Genomic DNA, 25,189 nt, shown 5'->3' on the forward strand with positions numbered 1-25,189 from the left:
GTATGTTTTTGTTGTTACCTTATGACAAGACCGTGATAAATTATTGTCTCTCGCACAGGCTACATTATGCACTTCATTCAATGTTTGCGAGGACGATCGATCACCATACTTTAGGCTTTTTTCTTTTCCCCGTCGCAATGCTTCATTCATGTAGCAATATTTTTGTTGAGATGCACTTTTTGGAAGATTTATATCCATCTAGTTAATTTAGTCTACTTTTTTTTAGGTATCCATCTAGTAGATATAGGTAGGTGATCCATGACTCGGTCATGGGCGAAGCAGGCTGCTCTCATCGTGAAATTAGAGTTAGACGAAGATAAGTCTGCAACGATTTTGATAGCACACGCAGTGCAAGGGTTATTTATACGTCATAATTTCATAGAAGTTTGATGTTTAAAATAACACTTGCATTGCGTGTGCTATTGAAATCGTTTCTTGGTCTAAGTCTACTTACAAACATTCTTGGCTATATTTAAATATTAGTTTAGCTAGAAATGAGATCTGCTTCTAGCACTAATTGATCACTGCACCACTTGCGAAAAGCTGCAGACGGACGCGGACACTACGTATACTCGGACAGACGAAAATGTAAGGGTTTCTTATTGATGAAGGAATCTAAAAATAATCTTTACTTTGTAAATAAAAAACTTAGTATTTAAATATCAAGACCACCCAGTTGCAATATTTATTAATGCACATAGCGCGTAAATCATATGTGATAGCCCTTATCACTTCAACGTGTCAATGAATATGCAAACATGTTGGCGTAATACTAGATACCACTCTAATTTCAACCCTACGTATTTAAACATAAGGAAAGGCTCGTAGAATAGAGCACTTTGAAAGGGCAAGGACCTTTGGGTTTCTTCCAGGATATATAAAGATTTGTTTTGTCTTAAGGGTGCGGCCACACATAACGGGATTCGGCGAATATTCGTAATAGTGTCTCTCGCTACGCCAGGAAAATAAAGAGACGCCATCGCGAATATTTCATCACACCAGGCTTTGAGCTTGCACATATATACTATATCTAGGCATATTTACAAAATCCTATGACAGCGTTGGGAGGGAATTACTTATCTCAATTAAATGAACAAACAAAGAATAAATGGTCGAAAATACTGATAGTACCTAAGTAAGAATAGTTTATAAAAGAGAATAATACAATTAATTTTGTCTAGGGCGCCATTATTTAGCCATTAAATTAATCTGTCTTTTATAATTACCGCTTTATTTATGAATGGAAGACAGGAATATCTTCAATGGCTTACGCCGCCCAGTCGTGTTATTGTTAATTGAAAATAATGAATAAAACTTCAGATAACATTATCATTTGTTTATTTACTATGTACTTTCGTCACGAGGACAGCCTAACTATTACAATAAGAATCTATATACAATATATGTATTTCGTCTGTAATAAATGTATTTGTTTACTTAATATAAATGTATTGACATGTTCAAATTCCCTGAAAATACACGCAAATAGGAAACGGAATGTTCACCACACCAGGTCGAAAATATGTACATTTTGTACCACTTCACGTTAGCATTAGTTTCACGTTGCATTACATTTGTAATGTTTAACAGCTAGGTACGTACTGTTTATTATTTTCCTAGCCGAGGTAAGGTAAAAAATAGTTATTTGTTTTACAAGGGGGCAAAGTTGTTGTTTAACCTCTCGTAATATTGATACCCGAGCAGTCGAAAGAATTCAAAATTGAACCACCAGCGTAGCGAGTGGTTCGAAAAATGGAATCTTGAACGTTGCAAGGATTTCAAGGCACAAGAGCTAAACAAATTTTGCCACCGAGTGAAACACAACATTTTTCACCACAGCAACACAAGGAAAATACTAACTGTATTATGCCAAAGAAAATCAATTCTACATTAATGTTATGAAACATTTATCATTCAAAATCATTACTTAAAAGTCCACTTTACCAGCCAACATAAGGAAACAACTCAAAATTTGCCTTTGATTACTTTGCCCCACATGTGGATACAATGCAACTTTCTCATTAGTTTTTGGATAATCTAGAGAGCCTTTACCGGCTAGTGTGGTGAAAAAAGGCTGTGTTTTACTTGGCAGCCAAGTTTGTAGGTTTACCTCTTTTTGCTTTAAAATCCTCGTTACCCTCAAATTTTGCTTCAATTTTGGAATATTTCACTTGCTCAGACCTTAAATTTGCACGAGGGATGAACTAATTTACGCTCTTGTTAAAAAAAAAACATCGTCGTGCGTCGACACAAGTATACCTAATTGATGTGACAACCAAAATTATACAGTGTGTGTCTTTCATAACGACATTGGTTTTAAGTAACGATAGTTTAAAGTGCTGTTAACAGTTTTATCAAAAGAATATAACGATTGCCTTTTATAGTTAAGAGTAATTAATTTAAAAAAAAATCTCGAGCAGCAATGTAATGCAAACATTTATTTGACGTTTCAGAGAGGAAGAGCTAGTTTCGTTTCCATTTAAATTCGATCAAAACATTAAGTAACTCGGAACTGTTGCCGACGTTAACTTATTTACTGAATTATTCACTACTAGAAAACACTGCAATTTAAAACATACGCGATTTTGACCACACTAGCACAACAAATTTACATCAACAAATCTTTCTGTGTCTTATTGTTAGCCACCACATTTATGAATCGCATTATTCACCGAACTAGACTGATACCAAAAATCACTGCACATACATTTATTATCACTTCTTAGAAATCACATTACCTAGTTCAAACATGCTTATTAAATTTTTTAGGAATGTCTGTGTTGATCAACAAACTCGATGTTATCTTGACACTTCAACCCAATCAATGTGAAGTTATCAATCGGTACTTAAACGAAACAATTATCTGATTCCGCCTTCTTAGTTAACACAAAGTTACCTACTTACACCAATCTTTTGACTGCACTGGCTGGTATGACAGGATGCAGGTAGGTTGACGTAAAATATTTAGGTGACTTTTTTCATGAAATTGTCATGTCATAATTATCTTTCCAAAATGCCACGACCATCGCCTTATACCTCGCAAGAATTAGCGGATATGATTATAAAGTATGGCGAAGCTATGCAAGATGCTAGACTAGCGTTAACATTATATCGGGAGCAATTTCCAAATCGTCGAATTCCGCAAAACCCCAGAGTCATAGTCGGTGCATTGCAGCGTGTCCGGGAAGACATGCCCATTACTGGGAGAATCCAACCGTTGGCAAATGGACCCCGTCTTCATGTTCGTAATGAAGAAATTATACTGGAACATTTTGCTGAAAATCCAGAATGCAGTACAAGAAATGCCGGGCGACATTTTCAAATGAAGCACAAAACAGTTCACAGGATTCTCAAAAAAACTTGCAGCTTCCTTACAAATTTTTGAAGGCACACGCAACATTGCCTAGGGATTTGCTGCCACGTTTAACATTTAGTCGCTGGCTATTAAACAAACACAATACCGACCACCAATTTACCTCAAGAGTAATATGGACTGATGAGAGTACTTTTACTCGGAACGGCGTGTGGAATCAGAGAAATACACACTATTGGGCAAGAGTAAATCCTCGTGTACTAAGAGAGACCGGTCATCAATACCGATGGGCTGTAAACGTCTGGGCAGCCATTCATGGTGACCGTATAATAGGTCCAGTATTTATCGACGGAAATCTCAATGGCGAAAAATTCCTGGAATTGCTTAGTGGTCCATTGACTAATTATTTCAATTCGTTACCAGAAGAAGCACGGGAGCTGACTTGGTTGCAAATGGACGGAGCTCCGGCACATTCAGCAGTTCGCGTGCGTAATCATTTGAACTTCATGTTTGGAAACCACTGGCTCGGTAGATTTGGGCCTCGACGTTGGCCGGCCCGTTCACCGGACCTCACGATGTTAGATTTTTTTTTTATGGGGGGCCATAAAAAACGAAGTGTATTCGAAACCACAAATATCTGTTGAAGATCTTCGGAACAGAATAACTGACGCGTTTCAAAAACTTCAGCAGAACACTAATTTTGAAAGCGTACATCAGTCTCTCATACGCCGATGCAACACTTGCATCGGAATGCAAGGACGTCACATCGAACATCGTTATCTTCGACGAGTGAATCGCAGAGATTGATTTTATTTTTTGAATAAATAAAAACTTTTTAATCTTTTTTTATTTTTAATAGAACTTTGACCAAGAAACACTGCGTAGTTTCTCCTCAAGCAACTTTTGTGAGTGAGAAAGAGAGGAGAAACTTCGCAAAGTGTTTCGCGATAGCAGGGCGGTTAAGTCCTTTTTTTACGAACAAGGTCTCTTGTCATGATTTTTGACGGTCTTGTCAATCAAAAGTGTCACCGACATGTAAGATGTAGGTAATTGTGATAGGTGTCAGGATGTCACTAAGAGCGAAATTTCAATGAAATCACATGACAATTGTTAAGTTTAATTTATTACTGATACATTGCGTGCCCAATTAATTTGTATGAAAATTTTTATTTTTTATTTTTTAACTAAATATGCTAATTTCAGTTCATTAAGACTTATACTTTCAGCCCTTGAAATTAGTGTCGTTATGAAAGACACACACTGTATATAGTTTACGTTTATAACATGTCTTAGCTTTTGCACTAGGTTCTTATACATATATTGATCTTGAAGAGGCAGGCATGATTAATCTATAATCAAAAAGGAAAACCGCATCTATTTTATTTGAATAGGTATGGTGTGATACCGCTGAAAACGCCGCTGACGTATAAAAATGTGTATCTACCTATAAGAAGGAGGTAGCTACCTATAGTTTAGTTATGAATGAATACATGTATACGGGATATATTCGGGTAATGTAATATATCTACATAAAAAATAATAGGTAGTTGTTACCTGATACAAAAAAATACTATCCTATGAGAAAATGCATCGTGACAATAAAGTAGGCACTTAAAAGATGACTAGTCACTAAATTAGATTAATAAATTACAAATACATTCTTTATATGTATTTTAATTTACTAAGTCTGAAAAACACCTTCTCAAAAAGGTCTTTAAACATGAATGTTAAGAAATTAAGCAGTTTACAAGTAAGTCCAGCTCAACTGCCAATAAATATGTTGGTAGGTATGTGCTGTAAGTTATAAATCAAGTTGAATACATGCTTAGAAAAACAAAATAACTAATCAGGTATAGTCTGTCAAACCAAATTTGTCAGTACCTAAATAAGAAGAAAAAACTATACTCATCTCTTTCTTTTGGGTGCTAAGTACGGTTTGATTCTCTCTGTCTATGTTTGAAATGAGACAAACTCTGGCCAATACTTTACCTCTGGCCTTATACCTACCTATACATAATGATGTATTAGGTATTATACAGTGGGCTATAGACGATTTTTGATGAACCGTTAGGCCCCTGCTGGCATCAAAAAAATTTGTCTTAAGGATAAGTATGTAGATTTGCTATTTTTATAATCACATATCTTCCATATTGCATCTTCATAAATTGATAATAATATGACGATGTAAAATAGTATGCAAACTTTAAGGAAACGGAATAAACGGTAGATTAGTGTAGATATAATAGGTATTTTAAAGATTTTGGCAATCTGGTATGATTTGACACAAATTAATTACATATTTTTTTAACCAAACTGACACTGTAGGAACAGGGTAGGCCTAAATAACTCAACTAACTAACCATAACTGTCGGTTCCTGATTAAGTAGCTTGAACATTTTCATGATAACTACCTATCAAGATAAAAACCGCTTAGTTAGTTTCCGATATATTCCTTATTTTACAAAATTAGCACTTCAAAAAAATCTTTAATTCTAGACTCATTGTGTAGTTATTGTTTACAGAAAGAAATTTAATTATTTTGTTCCCGAAAATTACTATATTAAAATAGTAGAATTTAAGGTAAGGTTGTTGATAGAATTATTCGCGCCTACCCTGTATAGTGACAAAACCAGTCATTGAAAATACAATAATACTCTTAAAAATACTGTTTTGCTGCAGTTTGAATATTTTAAAGAATCAGAATTTCTTATCTACATACATTCAAATAGTACCAAGCTCTCTTAAGAAACAAGAACACTACAGCTACAATTCATAGATCATATTTACAAATACCTACTTATAAACATAATATCTCACAAACCGCAATGTTTGTGTGGTTCAAAACCTGGCAACATAAAACCAATTTAGTTAGTAATAACTAAAACTGGAATAAATTAAATATAAGGCCTACAGATCTAGTTAGATCTGAAATCATCTTTTATAACCTAAAATCAATATATATATTATTTTAAGAAGCGACTTACTGAATCGCTATTAAAACTCCGAAATATTAATTGAGTATCTTCTTCTACGACGGCGACGCAAACATAACGAAAACGAATTACAATATTTATGAAGATTTCAAGATAGCATATAAAATAGTAATGTAAAAATATAAAATGATATAGGTATTCTATTTTTTCACTGGGTAACTGACGGCTACAAATTCGTAACAACTAAACAACAATTATTTAATATTAATAAGATACCTTTCGTCGACTACCAAAATCTTAAAAATGATTGTTATAAGGCTTTGGGTGTTTTTTCTATACTTTTTCCTCTGGCATTTGTAAGGGTACGCTGGCTTCTTCTATCTTCCTGTTGGCCGCAAGAGCAGCCGCGGCGAGTGCTTGTCTATGTCTCTTTTTGGTTCTCTCTTTGTGGAAGAAGAGCCTTAGATAGTGGCAAGGGAAGACCACGCATTCGCCGGCGGGCTCCTCGCCGTCTATGTAGACTCCCCGCACTATAATGGAGTTGGAGCAGTTTAGGAGTATAAGGAGCGTGAGGCTCACGATGTGTGTGCACCAATTACTGATTTTTGGTGAATCTGTAGAAAAAACACATTGTTAATTTTATTTATTTGGGATCTCCATTATGCTCTAAAGTGTGCTAACAAAATACCATTTTTTTGTTTAGGTATACCACGTCGGTGGCAAGTAAGCATACTTGCGCCTGATGGTAAGCGATCATCGTAGCCTATGTACACCTGCAACTCCAGGGGTGTTACTTAGGGGTGTAATTAAAATACACTTACATTTAGATCATGCAAATAAGGCGAATAACAATAAAATGCTGCTACTTAAAACGTGTACCTAACAAAAGCGTTTATAAACTTCATCAGAGCCTTAGTTTTCCAGAGGGACAACCAGCAGCAAAAACCTAAGCAGGCTGAGTGTTAAAAATAATGTGGGTACTCCTACAAGATAACACATTGTTCACTTATCAACTTAAGCTAATATGACAGCTCTGCATGAAAAGGCTGTTTCTATAAGTTTAGTCTTACCAGGGAATAGATATATATCTAGCAAGCCCCACACGCCGCGCCACACGTTGACCGTGGCGAGGAAGGAAACGAGATGGTACACGTCGGCCAACAGCAGCCGCGCCGCGCCGTGGAGGCGCGCCGCGGCCCAGCGTACCGGCGCCTGCAGGGCGAATGTCGCCACCACTAGCGCGTAGCCCACCAACTGTTGGAAAATAGTACAACATTTAAGTAATAAGGAAAAACGCGACTTCCCAAAACAGGTTGTTATTTCATGATCTGTATTTATCACGACCCTTCATTACGATCTACGAGCTAGTTTCGTGGTTAAGAGGATAGAGGATGAACGTTTCTCTATACCTACTCGTACAAACGTATATCCCAGGTTCTCTAAATATTGATATTATGGAAACATTTTTACATAATTAGATTTTTTATGATTATTAAAAGAGTTGGGACCGAATTCAAATTCCATACACATAAATAGGTATAGTTCTGGTTTATATACATCAAATTGTGTAAAAATATCTTCTATAAAATTAATATACAAAGAGTAAAATGGGGACTACGTTTGTATGGAGAAGCGGTCGCGAGCGGTACGTCGGTGGCAAACAAGCATACGGCCCGCCTGATGGTAAGCAGTCTCCGTAGCCTATGTACGCCTGCAATTTCAGAGGAGTTACATGCGCGTTGCCGACCCTAAACCCCTCCCCCCCCTCGTTGAGCTCTGGCAACCTTACTCACCGGCAGGAACACAACACTATGAGTAGGGTCTAGTGTTATTTTGCTGCGGTTTTCTGTAATGTGGAGGTACTTCCCTGGCTGTGCCCTACCACATAAAGCGAGATGACATTCACAATGCCCATACCTCTCTTTTGAACTTACTCAATAATGGGAATAACTACATAGTTATTCACAAAATCGGGGAACAAAGATAAAAAAAACCGGTCAAGTGCGAGTTCGTTTTACTAGCGCACCGAGGGTTCCGTACAAACTTTGAACTATCTCGTGTAACTATAAAGATGAATGACTTTTGAACAGAAGTACCTACCTATACTATGTATATTTGTGTACAGCGCCATCTATCGGCCCCTGTTCATATTCCATAATTAATAAAAATAAAATAAATAACAAATACTTTCAATGTGTCTGGGTTAGTGTTGTTAATATCATAACTATTCCAAATTTCAAATTGAAGTGGTTCTCGAGATATTTAGCGATGTGACAGACAGACAGACGGACGGACGGACAGAAGGGCCCCGACAACCCTTTCCGCGATAAAAGCCTTTCAATGGGCGTCCCATAAACATAGCTAACACATTGAAAGATTGTCCAGTTTGAACTGCAAGCCCATATATTTGACTAGCCCTTACCGAAAAACTTAGCAAAAAATAAAGCTAGCCCTTTGCAATTGCTTACTGCTATCCTATATGCCTTGCAATCCCTTAATAAGGGTTACCCTTATCATTAAGCGCTTTTTATAAAGCTTTCCCTTTAGTAATGTCGTAGTGGAGCGTTGCGTGAAAGAGGCAGAATTAGTATATATCTACGCTAGTGTATGAAAAGGAAAGAAAATACGTTCCTAGGGAAGGGTTTTTTAAATAATTTTGTTCGCTTACCATCTACTATATACTAGTAAGACTACAATTACTAGTATAGTAGCCGTTGCCGTGCATCGTATTAGCTGAGTGATGAGTCCGATTGCACTTACGAAACTAGGCCACTTTTTAAACTTAATTGTACCTACTGGCTGACAAGTGTGAACTGATTAAAATAAAACAAGGTCTACAAGTCATATATATTTAATTAAATATGACTTTTCTCTAAAGTTTAACAGAATAGTACACAAGTAAGTCCGACTCACGCTTGACTGCATATTTCTAATAGGTAGTAGCAACGGCGTAAACAACAATAATAACAATTAGGGTCACTTCTGTCCCAGTAAGAAAACTCGGAAACGGTTTAAAAGATACCGGTTAAAACCGGTTTATTTCGGTTTTACTCCGAAATTTCAGAAGAACGCGAACATTTTAAGAACTTTATTGTAACCTTAATAAACCGTTTTATTGGGGGAGCGATGAGACGGCCGTGTGCCGCATAGGGCATAGCATTCTCTCGTTTCGTGCCGATTTGGTGTCCGAGCCCGAATCAAGTTAATAACATTACTATTTTATACAAGTGGTTAGTTTTTTAAAGTATGTTTACGTAAAAATTAAAATTTGATAAACTAAACCATATAACTTAAATAAAAAAACAAGTAAAAACTCATTTCCCTCCTACCTAAAATAGCTTGGCATTGAGTAGGTTATTAAAAAAACTACTATTTGTGAATAAGTGCATTTTTATAAAGAAGTGCATAATTTATATTATATTAGTAAGTAGTTTATATTATATTAGTAGTAGTAGTAAGCTCAGTTACAGTAAAATTATCCTAGAGAGAACGCAGATTTTAATTTTATCACATGAACAACTTCATTTTCCGTCTGCAAAATTGTGACTTATACCAAATCTAAACGCACAATTGTTTAAGAATAGGTATTTTCTTTTTCACCGCCTTAGATCCTCAGCACACGGAGTGTAAGCGTCGCGTAAACGTATCGTAAAAACGTTACGAGTACGAGACGCGTAAGCGTAATCGTTTAATAAGTGGAATCTAGCTGAAATCATGGTGTCGCTAGCGTCAGATGTCTTCGGCGGATGTATCAACGATCTTACTTTCTCGTCAGATGAAGAAGATTTTTTATTGTTTGATAAGGCTGAAGTTTTGTTTTTTGCGCCCATATTACGCTACGTCTGTCGTAATGACGATAGAAAAGACTTCTCTCGTTCTACGCGCGTAATACGATACGCTTACGCGTTTCTTACGCTTACGCTCCGTATGCTGAGAGCCTAAGTATCAATGTAAAACGTCAATGAAGAAGGTTTCGCGCTCATGGTTTAAGTACGGCAAAATAAATTTTTCTTCATCGGAAATCCACTTTGTCACGGTTAAGTACTCATAGGTATATGGTCATAAGAGGGCCATTGCCAGGGCTAAATACGATTTCGTCGACAGAATTGGTGAGAAACTAGCGAGCTACCCCACTGGGAGTCGCGCGTTCTGGTCGCTTGCCAAAGCTGCCGAGGGAAATTTTTGTCAGTCGTCCTTACCACCACTGCGAAAAGCTGATGGTCATCTGGCCCACAGTGCAAAGGAGAAAGCCAATCTTCTTGGTTTGCTACTATTTTTGCCTCAAACTCGACCCTAACCGACGACGGTTGCGCCGTGCCGCCCACCATCCCACGGTGGGTATATTCCATGCCAGAGATCTCATTCACGCAGAGGGATATTCGGCGGGAGTTACTATCGCCGACGCTCATAAGTCGAGCGGGCCAGACGTCATACCAGCGATTGTGCTTAAGCAATGTGCTCCTGAGTTGTGTCCCGTGATGGCGCGCCTTTTCACACTCTCTAGCAAGAAACGGCATGTTCCATCTTCGTGGAAGACGGCCCTTGTGCACCCTGTGCTTAAAAAGGGCGACAGATCGGACCCATCGAGTTACAGGCCTATCGCTATTACCTTTCTTCTCTCAAAGGTCATGGTGCGTATAATTAACGCAAAGCTGCTGAGATACCTAGAAGAACACGACCTGATCAGCGACCGCCAGTATGGTTTCCGTCACGGTCGCTCGACTGGTGATCTTCTATTGTATCTCACACACCGCTGGGCTTCGGCCATTGAGAGTCAAGGTGAGGCATTGGCAGTTAGCCTAGATATAGCGAAGGCGTTCGATAGGGTCTGGCGTAGGGGTCTCCTATCGAAGTTACCATCTTATGGACTGCTGCAGGGACTATGCAAATGGATCGCTAGCTTTTTTTCCGGCAGACGCATACGAGCCGTAGTAGACGGAAGCTGCTCCGATAGCATGGACATTAACGCTGGCGTTCCGCAAGGTTCTGTGCTATCCCCAACGCTGTTTTTGCTGCACATCAATGACATATGTTGTCTAACGACGACATTCATTGCTATGCAATGCAGACGACAGTACTGGGGATGCCTATTACACAGGCCCTGCCAACATCCCCCGTTCTGTGGTGCTGGAGAGTCGTGAAAAGCTTGTGTTGGACATTGAAAGCACTCTATCCAGTTTCGGTGTAGGGTTGGGACAATCTAGTCCGATTTAACCCCACCAAGACACAAGTTTGCGCGTTTACCGCTAAGAAAACCCCATTTACTGTGGTCCCACAGCTCCAAGGCTCAACCCTTACCATGTCAGGGAGTATTGGGATCCTCGGTGTCGACATTTCCAGTGATGTCCAATTCCGTAGCCACCTGGAAGGAAAGGCTGCGCTGGCATCCAAAAAACTCGGTGTGCTCAATAAAGCGAGACGATACTTTACAACTGCTGCTATATAAATTGCAGTCCCCATATGGAGTATTGCTGTCACCTTTGGGCAGGAGTACCTGCATGCTAGCTTGGACCATTCGACTCAGTCCAAAGGCGCGCTGTACGTACGAATCGTCGACGATCCCAAACTCAGAGGCGGTACTGAACCTTTAAGTCTAAGGAGAGACTTTGCCTCCTTGTGTGTGTTCTACCAATGGCCGCTTTCTATCACTCGCTCGCAGGGTGTTCATCCTCACACCCTAGAACCTAATTGGTCGCGTACTGTGCGGTTTAAGAGGAATTTCCTGCCGCGAACGCTTCGGCTGTGAAATGAGCATCCTGCTGAGGTTTTCCCGAGGGGCTACAGTATGGGGCTCTTCATAAAGGAGTGTACAGGTTTTTAAAGGGCCGGCAACGCGCATTTAATACCGCTGGTGTTGCATGCGTCCATAGGCTACGGTGACTGCTTACCATCAGGCGGGCCGCATGCTTGTTTGCCACCGTCGTGGTATTAAAAAAAAGGTAGTAATATAGTGATATGATACTTTCTAATGCAAATTAATCACATGTAGTATATATTGGGTAGGTATATCTTTATTCGTTTCACTTGATTGCCTTCTAGCTAGATAGATGATTGAAAAAAAAATCTTTGAAACTTCATTCCATTCCAATCCGTTTCTGCCCATTCCTTCCAATATTTTCAGTTTGAAAGAAAAGATAAATATCTTATTAGAAAATGGGTTTTTCTTTTTATGTAAAATAATAATAATAGATAGATACATAGGTAGTTTAGATCTTAATGGCAAATATTGGACACAAATATATTTTATATTTGAGAGAATAATTGAATAAAGCTTAAATAATAAACGAAAAGTCAGCTACCACTGCCAAAGCCACTAGGTCAAAGGCTGAACTTCAGTGAAGCAATTTTCGGACAAAAATCAATGCCCAAGTATCGTAAAAATCGAGGCCGAAAACCCGGAGCTTCTGATCTGAGAATTAGAACTTGGTCGAACGGATCCCCACTGTTTTTGTTACACCTCGTATTTACAAACGTCGATATACTCCCTTGTTTGTGTCTTGGTTTAATTCAAGTAGTTTATGGTTCCATATTTTAAAATATCATCCCTTTAATTTCTACCCAATAAAGTTCATTTACATATAATCTAATTTCATTCCCTTTCATACATGATTTATTACCTTCCCTCGGTTTTACATTTCCGCCTATGCCTTCATTACATTCCTTACATGTTCCTTAAAAGTAATAGTAGTACTAGTATATTTCATTACACAGTTCAAGAGCTAGCACCTCTGGAGTTGCAGGCGTCCATAGGCTACGTGGCTGCTTAACATTAGGCGGACCGTTTGTGTGTTTGTCGCCGCCATAGTATTAAAAAAACAATACATATATAATGAATAAACACATATTTATAAGCACATAATGAATAAATACATAAATATCAAAATAAACACAAATAACTTTAGAGGACAAAAAACGTTCTACGAAAAAAATAATAAATCGGTACGAAACTAGAGATCGGCCCGTAAACAAAGACACCGCGCATGGAATAAACTGGATTTTATTGTTCTTAACCGGTTAATCTGACAATAATAATTATGAAAATGTTCTCTAAATAACCGGTTTAAAAATAACGGTTTTTCGAACCAAACTTAAATTTTAAGGTTTCGCGCCAAGTACATGATAATGGTTTGTAAATTTAACCGGTTTCGGAGCCTTGCGAGTAAGTATATTATTTGCAACGGGAGCTAATGATAACATTGGCACGTGTCTAAGACTGAAGAAAATAGCGCCGTGACGATGCGCTCGATCCGCGCAAAGCAACAGACAATCACAACTCTTTGCCATTGAAAATTGAACCGTATTTAATCTACAGCGGCTTCGATCATTCGGAAGCGCGCGAACATCAAAGAACACCGCCGCCAACAACGATCGCTTACTATTGGATTTACAGTAATGTGTGCTTTATGAACTAGGTAGATGATTTAAATTAGCACGCTTATATGCTGAAAGGGAAGCCCTTTATAAGGCTAACCCTTATAAGCGATATGCAAGGTATTGGTGAGCGGATGATAAGGGTTTTGTAAGGGTATTAGGATACCGATACCTCAAAAGGGTTAGCTTTAATATAAGGGCTTTAAAAGCAAAATGAAAGGGTTTCGCCGGGCAAAGGGTATGGTGAGTTAAGCCTTATGCAAAACTCTTACAAAACCCCTTATAAGGGATAGCGGGCCGGTCCCTCCCGACAGAGTCGCACCATAAAGGTTCCTTTTGTACCTTTTTGGAACGGAACCCTAAAAATCATGGGCGTAGCGAATTAAACCATCAAAATATTAAAATTATATAACTTCATCGTTCTAGTTCCATACTATTTCATTTGGGGTCGCCGACTTATTTCACTAACAGTCGTTTTTTAGGGTTCCGTAGCCAAATGGCATAAAACGGAACCCTTATAGTTTCGCCATGTCCGTCTGTCTGTCTGTCTGTCTGTCTGTCTGTCCGAGGCTTTGCTCCGTGGTCGTTAGTGCTAGAAAGCTGAATTTTGGCATGGATATATAAATCAATAAAGCCGACAAAGTCGTACAATAAAATCTAAAAATTTAATTTTTTTTAGGGTACCTCCTATACACGTAAAGTGGGGGTGAATTTTTTTTTTCGCTTCAACCCTAGAGTGTGGGGTATCGTTGGAAAGGTCTTTCAAAACTAATAGGGGTTTTCAAGAAACATTTTTTGATAAAGTGAATATATTCGGAGATAATCGCTCCGAAAGAAAAAAAAATGTGTCCCCCCCCCTCTAACTTTTGAACCATAGGTCCAAAAAATATGAAAAAAATCGTGGAAGTAGAGCTTAAGAAAGACATTAAATGAAAACTATAGCGGACATGATCAGTTTAGCTGTTTTTGAGTTATCGCAAAAAGTTTTCCCTTCATAGTAAAAAGACTTACTTTAATTAGGTACTGATTATGCAAATTTGCCTATTTGTTTAACTCGGGTGAAAGGTACCATTTACAACACTTTAAGCTCCAGTTTAGCTTATTGTGACGGAAGAGTAACTACGGAACCCTACACTGAGCGTGGCCCGACATGCTCTTGGCCGGTTATTTAATACTACGTCGGTAGCAAACAAGCATACTGCGCCTGATGGCAAGCAGTCTTTGTGGCCTATGGACGCCTGTAATTCTTACTATCCTCCTCCTATTCCTACTATTTACTCCTGCTATTTAAGCTTAATTTACAAAAGTATTGTATAACAAAAAAATAAGCAGAAATGAAATCTCTAGGGGGTGGTGGCGATATAAAATAAGTAAAATACTGATAACTATCATCAGCTATACCACAGCGACGAAGGAGCTCAACAATATCAGATTATTTACTTTTACGCCTTAAGACAGACGCGTATTCATATTGTATTAGGAACACCTTGGCCTTAGCTCCGAGGCGACTGCACCAACTATTCAAAAGTTAGGTTTTCCGGACATATATAAACTGATTCGCCAGAGGAAATGCTGTCAGTAAACGTCGGTATTGTGACTGTAAATACGGTGTATCTCGATCCCGACTGTCAACGTTGGGGTCACTGACAGTCCCTTAGGAAATCATTTCCACGTTATCGAGTTGGTCGAATGTCGGTAGGTAAGTGAAATACATTATGTATGTAGGTATGTACCTAAGTAATTGTGTCGTTAAATCGTAAATATGTAAGGGTTAGGTTGTCTGCGTATTTAATGCAAAACCACGAATTAAGTACGTATGTTAGGTTCTTTGGCAATTAGGTTTTGTGTTATATAAAGCAAAATGCACAGATATTCTGCACAGTGTGAAAATAGTTTGAAACCACTTTTTTTATTGTGAAATCTAATACGGTTTTTGAGCCATATTTCTAGAAGAAGGCTTCGTTTTAGGGACATAATATCATATATCATTTTTGTCTAGAATTTAATAACCTTCCGTTTCGCCATACACAATATTATCTTAAATACAGTATTTATGTGCACAAAAATTTATAACTATCTCCCTAAGGAACTGAAGGAATTGGAATTACCGCAATTTAAAGCAAAACTATTTAGGTGGTGTTTAGAAAAAATGTATTACAATAACTTGGAACACTTTGCCATTTCTTAACGAAGCAATGTAAATATTTAATTTGTATGTCTGTAATAGGCTGAAAATGGAGAAACTGTCTACAGAATAAGATCCTTTATGTATACCCATTTATGAATAAATGAGGTTATTATGTGATATTTACTTGAAACTTTTTGTAAACATACCTAATAAATTAAATGATGACTGATTAGTCGTGAGACTTGTGGACTTAATGATAAGTATTAGGTAAATATGATTGCCTAATCCATGTTTGCACTTCTATAATAAAAAGTGCTTCTATAATAAAGAATAATTTTACATAATAAACGAGTGCTTACTCAGAAATGATTAACGTTTAGGCATATTTTTGACTAATTTGTTTATTTATCACACGAAAAACCGTATTTATTTAGGGATAATCAACCCACATAAACATTTTCATGTAACATGTTGCCAAGAAGAAACCATAAGACTCGCACTGTCAAAAAGTTATCAGATCTCATGTAGAGCCAAGCTTCTAACCCTACAAGCCCTAACTTCACAAACTCTGCACCTTAGTAAAATATGTGGCTTGGCCGTTTCGTTATTACAAGAACTGTTGTATAACAGAAAAGTAATGAACAGTGAATTCATGTTCACGTTACGCCCTTGTGATGGCACTACCGTGCCACCAGAGCCGCGGGCTTAGAGCGCTACACAATTTTATAATTCTTGGTTCGTCTTTATTAATAATGAAGAGTTGTTTATTAATATCAATAAGGTGTATTGGGGGTTTTTCGTAAACCGGTTAGTTTGAAAAAAAAAAAAACATTAAGTGATACCAACTATAACTAACTATAATATAAGTGTATAGAAGTCATATTTATCTGATCATCCGTTGCTGTTTGCTCTGGTCGCTGTCTTAAGTATATGTATGTTTTTTATATAACTCACTATAACTCAAAAAGAAGAGGAGGAAAAAAATTAAATAGACTAACACGTATATATATGTGGATATAATTTTTGACAGGTCACTAAACTAAAAGCAGTTTGAACACAACTTGAAACAAAGTGCATCTATTTAAGGAAATCAAGTAATAATAATAACTTCCTTATCTGTGAACAAACTGGTGACGTAATTAGCATAATTTTCCGTCAGCGTAGTTCGTATGCTCTTTACAACTAAGCTTAGACGGCAAACAGCTGATTCTATTAAATATATAAGTAGGTTGTTTGCTAAAGAACGGAAACACACCGTTTATAGTCACAATAAACTTTAATGTTTTATTGTCACTATATCTATCAAACGAAAACACTGTTGTGAAATGTATTTACAAAATTATTAAGAGCTAAAAATGTGTAACAATTGTAATTTCATCATAGTTAGCGCGAATGAAATTATTTAAATAAAAACAAAAGACATATGAGTGGCTTATTGTCATTTAACCTGCGAATAAATTTTGGTTTTTTGGCATACAATAGGATTAAGACTGACCGCCGTTTTTACGATACGATAGACATGTACAGTTTACACTGTTACCCTTACCACTTCAGTTTTTTTTTCTAACTGTATGAGGTCAATTCATCACTACTCCATATAAAACATAATTAATTTCGCAATTGTGCAACTTAATTACTTCCTGTAAGTAAAAAAATAAGAATTCATTAAGACAATTCGGCTATAAGGTGCAGCTGTAACTTATCAGTTGTGATATAAAATCTTCCACGTATCGAACATTGTTCTAAAAACAAATTTCCTAGAGTTCCAAAGACCCAGGGCATCCAACCAAATAATGTTATCAAATAGGCAAATGAACTGCGAGGAATATTCTGTGACATACTTTGTGTATTGATAAATGCGTCGCATAATACATTCGAATTCCGTAGGGCTTCGTCAATTACCTAATCGATAAAATTATATGCGAGTAGATGGTCCATTATACTCCATCATCATCATCATTATACATACATCTAAATATTACATATGCCCGTGTGTGACAATACAAAAGAGTTTATGAAACAAGTACATATAAACAAAAGTGATTTTACAATTAAGTATGTTACAAAACATAAGGAGTAGGTATATACTGTAATTTTGACAATTTTTTGCTTACACTATCTAGCCTTACTTTCAAAAGTGACGTTATTATTCTTACAGAATGCAGACTTAATTCTAATAAGCCACTACCACAGCTAGAAAACTATGACTCTTACTTTACTAAATGCCAACAAAACAAAAATGATGGTGTGGTTGTTTATGTTAAAAATACCTTGAATCATAAAGTAAAGGAAATAAAGGTGAGTCAGGCTTCCTGTCTCCAGCTAGACATTCTAAATAATACTGTTTTGTATTTACCGATCCCCGTCACATACGAATGCAGAAGACTTTATAGACTCTTTAAAAACTCAACTGGAATCTTTGCATTCACATAATAATCTTATTATCACTAGACGAATGTAAAAACAGAATGAATTATCTGAAAATGCTATCGAATTTTGGCCTTTTAGCTGGTCACACTCGACCTTACGGGGGAAAAGATTGTTTAGACCACTTCATCTTAAAAATAAATAAATCCAGATACTTCTCCACTATAGCAATTACAAAAACCACTACAATTGATCATTTCACTACCTTTCTGTCACTATCCAAATTACCTAAAAAATATACCAATTATAAATAAAACTAAAACCACTATTGACTTTGAAGCAGCTTTAAATTATCTAAAAAAGGAAAATCTTCCTGAATTGATGTTTTGCCAAGACCCTAATATCGTAACTGAACGCCTTGTTTATTTGCTAAGCGAATCCATAAAACAAAATACGAAAATCACTGTGATACCTAGTAGTAAACGTATCATTAAACCATGGATCACTCACGGGTTACTGCGCTGTATACGTTATCGTGACAAGCTAATTTTTGTAATAGTCTTATTAAAAAACTTAATAGAAAATATGAGAGAGAGCTTATTGAAAAATCAACTCAAAACAACAAAATGCTCTGGAAAAATTTCAAATCCCTAACTTACACTAATAAACTAAAAAAACTCCATCCAGAATAAATAAAACAACATAATAATAATAGTTATTTTGCAAATGTCGGCAAAGATCTTGCACTGCAAATTTCACCGAACTCTCATTCGTGTCCGCCAATGAATGCTCCACCTGCACTACTCCATTCTTTTGTTTTACTACCTGTTAGCCATGAAGAAGTCAATAATGCAATCCGAGTTACGACAATATACCAACAATATTCTTGAAACACATATCTGCAGAAGTAGTCCCAATTATAACTCACCTCATAAACCTAAGTTTTGAACGCGGTGTCTTCCCAGAGTCACTAATTCAGACGGAGAGAAGAACAGAGACGATGTCAGTAATTATAGGCCGATTTCAGTTCTACTTGCATTATCAAAAATCCTCGAAAAGCTACTAAACGTCAGACTCTTAAGCTTCTTAAACAAATTTAACCTTTTATCTGATGCTCAATTTGGATTTAGACAGCGAAAATCAACCGAAGACGCTATAATTGCACTTACAAATTTGGAAAATTTGGACAGCAGCAACAGGTGCCTGGCTGTTTATCTAGACCTGAAAAAAGCCTTTGACACCGTCTTTGTTCCCATTCTTCTTCAGAAACTCTACAGAATAGGAGTTAGGGGAACGCCACTGTCACTATTCGAGAGTTACCTTACTGATAGGAAACAGAGAGTGAAACTTGGAGATGTTGTCAGCGGGCTCAAAGACGTCGCTTATGGTGTCCCATAGGGTAGTGTGCTAGGACCTACATTATTCCTGGTCTTCATAAATGATTTATGTAATATGACCATTCCAAATGCAAAACTGTTCTCATATGCCGATGATACTGCAATAATATTTACTGGCAAATCCTGGAATGAGGTTAAGAACTATGCTGAAAATGGTTTGACACACATAGACAGTTGGCTCAAAATGAACCTACTAACACTGAACACGAAAAAAACAAATTAACAGTAAGTAAATAAACAGGATTGGTTCATGCCTGTCTTCAACCTCCTGTACTTGTGACTGTCCAACAATAGAAAAGGTTGCACACACTAAATACTTAGGAGTTATATTTGATGAACATCTCAACTGGTATTCTCAACTTGACCAAGTCATGGGTAGAGTAAGGAAACTTGTCTGAATCTTTAGGACGCTAAGGCACATTGTACCAGGCAAAAACAATCAGTCAAACTCGCGTAATATATTAAATTAAATATATATATCCCTGGTCCAATCTGTCCTAGTATACTGTATCTAGTATCTGTCTGGGGGGGATCGGCAATCTTGAAATCTTCACATATTTACAATAAATTGAATAAACAACTTGACATTTACTCGAAACATTATTATGGCTGCAAGAGAGAAGTTACAAATTGGCTAAAGACCATAACCTATGATGAGACAGATACCCTATTACATTGATCATGATTGAAAAAAAAAACACAGACACACACACGTGACACACACACACACACACACACACACACACACACACACATACAGATTTTTGCTTACCGGGTGGCTCCATCACCTTACATTATAAACAAGTGTGTCTTGCGCAATAAATAATTTTTGAATTTTGAATTTTTTGAATTTGCCTAAATATTACTTAATGCTGTGAATGATTTGATTTTATTCATTAAACCCACCTACATCAAAGTAGTAATCTGAAATCGGAATAATAAATTAACTAGAATATAATATATTTTCAAGAGAATGGGAATAATTTTATCTGACTACGAAAAGTGGGTTACTGTAGTGGTCTTTCAACCATTTCCTTGTATTTCTAATAAGAACACACTGGTATTATTAATGAAACAGAACATATACGTGTATAAATATACTTGAAACTTACTATCTAGTGTCGCTTCACTTGTAGGACCGGCAAAGATCACACGTTTTGTGGTTTATTTATACGTGAATAATTCAGTTTTCACTAATAATAAGTGTTTTAATCAAGGAAGTTTAATAACGCACTAGTTCCAGTCTTGCTTATTTATTTTACTCTCACAACATTGTTTCAAGATGAATACACAGCCCTATCGCAGTGCGTCTAGTGCATAATCAAAACAATGCATCTAATTATAACTATAAGCGATAAGTCCAACCTTGAAGACTATAGTTACTTCCTCTTCTGAGTGCCTAGCCAAGGTGGCAATCGCTTGCGCTACGATAACGAAACGCTTTGTGTCTCTATCACTCTTCCATATTAGTACGACAGTGACAGTTGCGTTTCGTTCGCTACGGAACGTTAACGGTTGACATGTTGGCTATGCACCCTGTTGTCACAGTTATTCGGTTGTTTAGATACAGCTTTGCAGACGAAACGTGCAACGGTATACATTACCTACTAAATTAATGGTTCCGAAAAAATGCCGCCTTCATAATGTTTAAACTAATAAGCGAATTAACCGCCGCGACGTGTTACATAAATAAAATTAGTGATTAGGATATATGTTTAATCATATGTACACATGTTATAATCAATCGCCATAATATAATAATTGATAAAACGCCTTTGTTTAGAGCCTATTTCACAATATCCAAGTAAGTCCTGAATAAGCTACTAGCCACTTATCTGACGAATTAAGTCATAGTTGGCATTTCACAATCTTCAAATAAACTTAACTGGAAGATAAAGTGCTAAGTTTTGCAGGAAGTTTTACCTGGCAGTTAATTTATTTGTTAATTACCTATCCAATACTTGAACATTGTGAAACAGGCCCTAAGTTACTGTGTGTTTTTATGTAGGTACTACTACTATATGTGAACGGTTGTTACTTGTTTTGTTATTTTATCTAAAATTAGTATTAAAAGATCCCCATATGAAAATGTACTAAAAATATACCTACCCAATCTAGATCTCTAAGAAGCCAGTTAACCAGGATGCTTCTCGGTTTCACGTTCATTACCACGGTGACATTGAGCAGATTGCCACGTGGGCAGACGGGCTAAGCACTCGTTTATTAGTAAACATGAGGACCGTTTACCCTATTATACTCTGGCTGGCGAATTGGATAATTGATCAGTGGAAAGCTATTTTTAGAAATGATACCTGAACCTGACAGAAGCTGCTGCCAGGTTTTAAACAAAAGAAATAGATGGTAATAACCTAATTGCGTTTGTTAAATATGAGTAATTTCGATGAGCACTTATGGAGATTTTCAGGCTCAGATACCTGGTAGGTATATTATAATACTTCTATTTTTTTATTTTTGAAAAAAAAACACAACTGTTCGAAATGTCTCGCTTATTAATATCAATTATTTCTTTTTTTATAATCCACGATCGGCTATATGTTATTATGGTTTTAAACAACAGGTCGTACGAGATATTTGTTTCTGTGGGGGACCAAGACGGCCGAAAGGAAGAGCCAATTGTGCCGCTAGTAAGTGGTCACTGACTCAATGGCACGCCGTAGTAGATATGACCCACATGCGGAAAGAATTATATGTTATAAATGTTGTTTGACACCTTAATCAGTAGCATATATGAACTGCATGTTTTTCAAGATATACTGAATAATTATAGTTAAATACCTCAGATATTAAGTAGTTTCACAGGGTCACGGAAAATTCAGTGAATACTAGTGGTTGAGAATCTTATATGATTCATTTTTCAGAGAGTGTACCTACACACCCTCATAGAAGAATCAGTTGTTATTCATAAATTAGATATATCTAGTTAAAAAAAAAAAAAAAAAAAAAAAAAAAACAATTTATTTTACGACTTTGTCGGATTGATTAATTTATATCTATGCCAAATTGTAACTTTCTAGCACTAACCATCACGGAGCAAAGCCTCGAACAGACAGACAGACAAACAGGCAGACGGACGTGGCGAAATTATAAGGGTTCCTAGTTGACTATGGAACCCTGAAAATGGAGTTCATAAAGACAGGTACACATTTGTCAATATCACAGAATAAATAATCTCTAATAAATAAAATGACGTTACTGACCTTGCGAAAATTTTAAGAAATTTCTAAAGTTACTCTACTTCCACGATCCTACTTCGGTTTGAGAATTTTGACATCTTCTGTTTCTAATTACAAGTATTACGGTATATTAACTGTAATTGCCAACGTGAATCAAATGTTTCTTACTATTAAATAATATGAATACGAAGACGAAACGGTGGCAGTTGACAATGTTTAGGAAAATGTAGTGTTCAAATCAGCGAGGTCCAGCAGGAGTGGAGCTGATCGTTGGGGAATATGTCAAGCAGCGCCGCCCAGGAGCCGAGCCAAACGAACACCACCAGCGACCCACCAACGATAACAACAGCTGTATGTACAGATGTAGCGGGTTCACCAGCGAGGTCCAGCAGGAGCGGAGCTGGTCGTTGGAGAAAACGAACATGTCCAGCAGCGCCCAGGAGCCGAGCCGCGCCACATGAACACCATTAGCGACCCACCACCGACAACACCAGCTGTATGTACATATGTAGCGGGCTCACCAGCGAGGTCCAGCAGGAGCGTAGCTGGTCATCGGGGAACAGGAACATGTCCAGCAGCGCCCAGGAGCCGCGCCACACGAACACCACCAGCGACCCCACCACAGCGACGGAGAACACGCAGTCTAGCACGTATAGCGCCGTCTCTCGTGTACTCTGCAAAACAAACCAAGTGTTGATTCTCTTTCGTGTTTAGGTTAGTTTAGTACCTATTGACCACTTCTATGGCTGCGAAATTTGGATCCTGAATAAAGCGATGGAAAATAAAATAGACGCAATTGAAATGTGGCTACAGCTACGAGTATATAGGTGAATGCTAAAAATATCCTGGACTGATATAATTACGAATGTGCGAGTACTTAAAAAGAATTAAGAAAAAGTTGGATGGCAAGAGTTAGGAGAGGCAGGAGAGAGACGGCAAAGGTGTTCGCCAACGTCCGTTAGGGCATGGCAAATAAAGAAGAAGATTGACCTATTCGTACCGAAACTCTAAATGCACCTAGTGGAGGAGCAAAAATTGTTTGCCTTCGGCGGTCGGCGGCTTCGGTGGTCGCATACCTTATGTCATTTTACCAAATGTCTACGAGGCTACTAAACACAATAATTCGTATCATTTCCCATCCTAACCATTATTTAACTGTATGTTTGGACAAGAACACACTTTAAAATACTTCATATTAGGTAGCAGAATGACTTGACTTGCGGCCCGATTCGAAGAATGATTAAGATCTTTAAAAGATGTGAAGAAACGACATGTCAAAATTGACGTTTATTTCGAATCCGCTGTGATCCCAGTAAGATTTATCTACGATATTTCTAACGTCAAAGTGACATTGGTTGCCCGAAGCTGCTTCTGTCAATTATACGACATACAAACGTTATCTAAATGAGAACTTATTTAAACCAGAACTTATCGTTGTCGTATCTCATGCTTCGAATCAGGCCGTTGGTACCAAATGTTTATTTTTGTAAGTTAATGCTCGCTTCGCTCGTTTGGCTTTGCGCCTTATTTGGTCGCAGTTAAGTTAACCTAACATACCAAAACGGCATAACCACCTAACATAACATACCATATACCAGTAGACTCTGTCAAATAATAGTAGGGCTAAGATGATCGGCTCTTTATCATTTGTCACCATGCTTGTCACGTTCTAACAAATATGTAAGCGCGAAAGTGACGGGCAAGTGATATAAATGGAACCATGATGCCACCGTGGACGTTATTATATTAATAATTGGTCAATAGGGAATATTACGCGAAACTCTGCGTAGGGAGCGCCACTACCACATCCCATCACAATCTGAGGGTAACCTCTCTATCCCTCTTGCATATTTGAGTGATAAAGAAGCAGATAACTAAATTTCGATTTCCGCGTTTCCCGGTAGGCCCTTTGTAAACAAACCGCTTTGATGCATCAATGTCACATTTTAGAGTCTGGCTACCGAAATATTACACACCTTTTTGGCGGGAAATTAAAAAAATCTTGGGCTGGTCACACTTTGTGTAGTAGGAATTATAGTTTTAATACTAGAACATATTTTTGATTTTCTGTGCACACGTAAGGTACCTAAGGAAATCAGTTAAATATACGTGGACGTGCACTCAAACTCAGCTCACATTTCTACCACTATGTAAAATACAAAGACATATAGACATGTTTCGCCAAGATGTTTTTATATATTTTATATTGTTAAGTCAAATTACTACTGATCAGTCACTTCACTCCACAGATTTCTTCTAAATATTGGTTTTCAGTTACTCGTTACGTTCCAATGTTTGGATTTTATTGATATTTTCCAGAACTTCTATTAGTTTATACGTTTCTTTACACACTTGTCCTGTTCATGAGATTCAATAATTAATAAATTCACGTACTTAATTAAAGTTATAGGCAAATGTTAGAACTAGTACTTAAAGTATCAAAATAGTAATAGAGCACCAATCTACTGAAATGTTTACGACTTGTA

General features: G+C 37.2%; 1 protein-coding gene across 3 annotated transcripts in view; it reads right to left on the reverse strand.

Moving 5' to 3' along the window:
- Positions 1–3,418: 3,418 nt before the first annotated feature.
- LOC133534580 (uncharacterized) overlaps positions 3,419–25,189 on the reverse strand; it is a 46,234-nt gene continuing 24,463 nt past the window's right edge. The window contains exons 6-8 of one of the 3 annotated variants that reach the window (XM_061873749.1): positions 23,225–23,377; positions 7,317–7,500; positions 3,419–6,860 (exon numbers count right to left, since the gene is read on the reverse strand). In XM_061873749.1, coding sequence (XP_061729733.1) covers positions 6,580–6,860; positions 7,317–7,500; positions 23,225–23,377 — 618 coding nt within the window. In that variant the 3' untranslated portion in view covers positions 3,419–6,579. The remainder of the gene's footprint in view (positions 6,861–7,316; positions 7,501–23,224; positions 23,378–25,189) is intronic. The other 2 variants (XM_061873751.1, XM_061873750.1) reach the window with 2 other exon arrangements.

This window comes from Cydia pomonella, chromosome 2 (genome assembly GCF_033807575.1).
Source record: "Cydia pomonella isolate Wapato2018A chromosome 2, ilCydPomo1, whole genome shotgun sequence".
NCBI classification, from domain to species: domain Eukaryota; kingdom Metazoa; phylum Arthropoda; class Insecta; order Lepidoptera; family Tortricidae; genus Cydia; species Cydia pomonella.